General features: G+C 32.7%; 1 protein-coding gene across 1 annotated transcript in view; it reads right to left on the minus strand.

The window, feature by feature from the left end:
- Positions 1-703: 703 nt before the first annotated feature.
- The window catches only part of LOC127857377 (uncharacterized), a 17,254-nt gene continuing 12,263 nt past the window's right edge, over positions 704-5,694 (minus strand). Inside the window, exons 15-17 of the mRNA XM_052393774.1 lie at positions 4,116-4,244; positions 3,772-3,894; positions 704-762 (exon numbers count right to left, since the gene is read on the minus strand). Coding sequence (XP_052249734.1) covers positions 704-762; positions 3,772-3,894; positions 4,116-4,244 — 311 coding nt within the window. The remainder of the gene's footprint in view (positions 763-3,771; positions 3,895-4,115; positions 4,245-5,694) is intronic.

Consider the following 5,694-nt stretch of genomic DNA (forward strand, 5'->3'; position numbering starts at 1 on the left):
TAAATAAATATAAGAACATGTTCATCGGCGCGTAGGAATACGTACTTACGGTTGCCGGATATCAATTAATTTATTCGACCCTGCTTTATTATGTCAATGTTTGCAACATAGGTAGGATAAATTGCAATATGCGGCATACCGAATGCTTTCTTTTGCAGTTAAATAACAACAACACCGTGGTAAAACACAAATAAAAGAAACTACACATGGAGGGAAACTTCAGCTGCACCGACAGGAATAAAACCTTATTATCCAATAAATTAAAACGTTTTAATGATTCTTGCCTTCTTGAGCATTTATAATGACATCCAATAGCCGAATTATGGAAAAAGATAAAACATTCCAATCTTAACATATTTGTTTCTAAGCCTAGCATGATAAACTTTATCTCAATCAAACAATCACGCAGTTTTCTATATAAACGTACACATGTTCAATACACAGTTATTGCTGCTAGTTCATGGGTTTAACGGTGTACGTATAATTAAGGTATAAGTACATAAGAGTATGTATCAGCTATATTTGTAAACAGAAAATAATTCTATAATGAGTGTTTGTTAGTTAATTTCATAAATACTCCACTATGATGAAATTGTATAATTGTGTATTAAATATGTTTATAGGAACAAAATATTAAGAAATTTATTGAAGAAATACATACCAAGAATTATTGTAAGATGTGTAAAGGAGCATTCGGCACGGTTTACTGGTGGTACAGGTAAAACTGCTGCCTGGTAACGGTGTTGGTATCACAAAACGTACCTTAACAAGAATTTTGATTGAATAAGTCATTGATGGATTAAGCGAGTTAGTGAGAGATTGATAAAGTGAGCAAGTGATTGTGTGTGTAAGAAAAATATAAAACGAAAAAAACAACAACAACGAATCAAGCAAAAAACAACAACAAAAGATAAGCCCGTAGTATAAAAAGTAATTATAAGGTAGTAAACTGTGGTTGATGTACGTTTTTTGTGCACGACTTACCAAAGCATCTGTCGCATTTGGATCTGAAATCCAAAAATATGTTTTACTAAATACTCACATTAAAATGAAACGTATGAACGATCATTTACAAACAACATGTTACCATTGACTTTAAGCACAAATGCTTAATATGTTCCCATTTTAAGTTGCTTACTATGTTTAATAAAAACTGTATTTCAATGAATACATGTAGATCTTTATGAAAGATTTTAAACAAAACACGTAATAAAACATGCACTGAATATTGCATAAAACACGACATAATAGTTAAAAACAATATCCAGCTTTATGGTCCTATTGATTATGGCCTTGCAGTGCCTGACTGTTTCGTGACATCTGCACACTGGCTCAATGTGATACACATGTCTGACATGTTTCATGAAAGCGATTAAAAGGGCAAATACGATTTGAAACAAACATAACATTACATTGGAATTATGACCTTGACTTTGAATCGGCCTAAATGGCTTATGACTTCTACCTATATTCTCAATCAGCTAAGAGAAAACGTACATTTCTTAAAGCCTCGATCTTTGCAGCTTGGATTATTACCAATATTTGATTTTATATCAATAAAAAGTCAATACTAATGTGTATGTTGTAAACAATTAACATAATTACCAACCATCGTGGATGAATACCAATTCCCAGCATATTGTTTCGGAAACGCCCCTTTATTAAAACAGAAATATGTGTATTTAATAATTATCTGACTAAACATACAACTGTCTTTCGATGTTTTTTGTACAGTACTGTGGTTTAAAGCTAACGTTGGCACCGATAACCTAAATACGTAAGAATCATACACTGAATAATTTTATAACGCTGATCATCCGATAATGTGATAATAATGATGTCGATCACGATTATTTGTTGATGTTGATGGTGGTAACTTGCATCGTGGCGATGATGGAAATGCTAATGTTGATGATGGTAATGGTTGTGGACGTTTAAATAGTTAAACTAATAAATTTCATATCGTAAGATATTGTCAAATGTGGCTGTAAACAGGAAACAAAACTGCGTTCCGTTTCACAAATTATATGTTCCATTTATTTTACCAAAGAGCGAATGAATTTTGATGTTGATTTACACCAAAGTGCGGTACCACAGAGGTCCGTGAACAAACAATAGTAAAATGCTATACATTCTTACCTGATCAACATTAAATGCAAACAACGAAGTCAGCATAAATGCCTAAGGTTATTTTGCCAGATATTTTAAAATGAGCAATTAATTAAACCATACAACGATGGACATTTGATAAATTGGGATACTATAAACAGCAAAAGGACGTATTACCTAGCTGACGCTTTTACACACAGATGTCGCCCAGTCACAGATAGCACGTTACCAATTACATCCACGAAACATTTGTATACATTGTTGAAACCAGAATATGTATCGTTCTCGACGGAACATACTACGTGTGTAGATGTTTCAAGTTCTTGGGACGGTTGGATGGTTACTGTCGGCATTGTGCTAAACATGACGAAATATAACGAAATGTGAAGCATTCATGGTTTTATAGATGTACGTTTTTTTTAAAAGCTGCAGACAAGTCTTAATTATAAGGTTGAAACATAATGCATCCGATAAAAGGTAAACACAGACAAGTTCCAGGAGGTAAAAACAAAGAAGCGCAACCAGAAATGACGTTTTTCGACATAAAAGTAATAATTCACGAGTTGTCTAAACGTTCATGTTCCTGGTAAAAAACACTATTTTAAATTTAGTATTGTGACTCAAGTAATATTCTCGTACTGGGAATAAACAAAGAAGCGTTATTAATAGCTTTGATTAAGCAATGCACATCGTTATAGTGAATTTAGCGAAAGATTTATACATTTAACAACCATCGTAAAACACGCATTTTAATTCACGATAAACGGGAATTTAAAAAGCTGTACAGTCGTGTTAATTAACAAGTTAATATATGGTCATGATTATCATCTGATAATTCATTTACATACGCGATTCTTTTTATTCACGAACCTTGATTTGGTTGCTATATATACGTCAACATTGCAGCTTTTGATTTCCTTATGTAGTGAATAGCACACGATTCCACTACCGGGTCGGGGAGTTGGCTCCACAAATTGCACTTCGTTTTGTAAGACCTTGCAATTATAATGTATATCCAAATTGTAAGACATATTAACAAATCAAAAACTGAGGATATATCACTATAATACAACATAATGAACAAACTGTAAGCACGATATGAATTACAAAAACTATATTATAATATTGAAAACAGAATACGTACAAGGGCACCTCCGGAAGGAACTAAAAAACAAATTATGATATAAACCAAACATTTGATAACATAAATAATATTTTTGTATCGGAAAAATATATTATTAATTGGATATTCATATATTTCGAAAATGTATATACATATGTAAAGTGCAATCCTTATTAGTTTAAACATAATAGAATAAAACTGAAGCAATTAATAATTAAACAAATCCTTTAAATTATAAACAATGTCGATATTTCTAATTTAAACATATCGCTCAATTAAAAAAGCACATTATAATTTGAATGGTTAGATAACAGCTGTATCGTTTTAGGCGTGTACCGTGTGAACAATTGTCTGCTGAAAATCCAAGTCGGCACATACATGCTCCACCTTTGCAGATGCCGCCGTTAGCGCATGGAGAAGAGCATGAATCAACTGCAAGCATAAATATGACAACGTGTACGTGTTTCGTTCAAGCACTGCGATAGGATTTTCTTCTATCAAAAAAGGCACCTGCTATAGAGACGGACAAAAGCACTTACCAACTGCACAACTGGAACAGTTAGAAGTTGTTTGCGGTGGTAGCTTCATGCAGGTATAGTTTGAGATGCCATCGACACACAATTCATTCGAGACGCATTTATTTGGTAGGCAGGTGTTAGTCTCTATATACGCCACAATGAATCATAAACTGATGTGTTAAACATGTAAACAAATCGAATATGAAGAAATTGTAAAATATATGAAGAACCATAATAAACTCATCACATATTAAAAGGATCGACAAAAAAATAATTTAAAATGGCTTTGAAAGTAATTGAAGTCAGAAGATTTTGTGATATACGTGCTTAAAAATGTAATGTGTTATTACATAATGTACGCTTACTGTTCAAACAGTTGGGGTAACTGTATATGTTTGCAGTTTCTCCGTCGTCCGAACAAAAGCATCCGTATCCTGGGTTCCTTGGTATACACCTGCCATGATTGCATATGCCCACAGGGCAGCTTTCCTCGACTATCGAATGGTACGAATGGATGTTAAGTATATTGAAGTAATAATATTACAGGATATGTTCAGATTATTAGGGAGCTGCCTCCGAAACATACATATTAATAAGTTTTATATTTCTAAAACATGGTTCACATGCGGATTATAGGGAACGTATTCATACATGCCTATTTTAATGGGGTAAATGGCACGCGTGCTCATCAAACGGTTTGCACCTGCCATTGTTCATTAGATCAAGATAAATATTTCAAAATCGTACAAGGAGCAATATTATTTATTGTATTATACAATAATAAAAAGCGGTTCAAGAAACGGCCCTTGTTAAAATTCCGAAAGGACAGTGTTTTTTATTTACGTTAACACGTTGGTTTATCATTTCCTAATATACACAAACGAGTAATGTAAATAATTATTGCTAGTTATAGTATTCTATTTTACATATAGGCTTCGGGTTCATTGATTATTAAATATTTAGACGAAAACTGGTCAGCAAAAATAGTATGTCTGAATTTAATTATTTATTGTTTATTGCGCTATGACAACTGTAAATAGAAAACACGGAAGCGTAAACAGAAAATAGCACACATAATACAGATATAATAAAGTTGTCATAAAAATAAACGATTTAGTAATTTTTCTTTGTCGTAAAAATACAGTTAAAACGATGGAACTGGAGCCTAAAAAATTCAGGATAATTATTTGGGTTTTAAAAGTTTTGTACAGTAAATATTCTGTCCGCTGTATGTTCTAATCGATTTATAGAGTCATCAAGAACCATGATATCTGATCAAGATTATCAAGGTAACAGTTAACTTATAAACTGATATATACAAGGGGAGATGTAAAACATCATCTTGCTCAACTGACGACATGGCTCGTCTTTGTTCTTCGAAAACATCGTAAGTCGTTTTGGCGTGAAAATTCTCTTGGGATTTGTTGGAACTGCGGTCTGATTATACAATTTCGGCGAAAATACTCGATAACATTTAAAATGATAAGGCATAGTTATGGTGTGTGAGAAACTCATAGACAGATATGTTACTGCGAAAACCGCTTTGTCAAAACACTACTTGAGAATGAATTGTTGTGAAAATATTGTATAGTGTACACTACATAGATTAAACAAGTATACATTGCAATTCATAACGTGCGAATCGTGAAGTTATTTTGATAAAAATATACGAATTAAAAAAAAAACATGCACCGTGTATAACACGATCAACGGTATAACAATTTTCAAAACATTTATTCAGTGTTTCTTTAAAATATTGATTTTAATCTACTGAAAATGAAATGTCATGAGCTTCGCGGATTTCGAAGAACATTAACGGTTTTAGTTGAAAACACCCGTTACGATAATCTTTTCTAAACCACCAAGGCGGGTAAAACTAACCGAACAGTACCTGAAAGTTATGTTGAAACAAGATGCGTTTGAGAAAAACTTTGTCCCCCATAT

This window comes from Dreissena polymorpha, chromosome 14 (genome assembly GCF_020536995.1).
Source record: "Dreissena polymorpha isolate Duluth1 chromosome 14, UMN_Dpol_1.0, whole genome shotgun sequence".
Lineage (NCBI taxonomy): Eukaryota > Metazoa > Mollusca > Bivalvia > Myida > Dreissenidae > Dreissena > Dreissena polymorpha.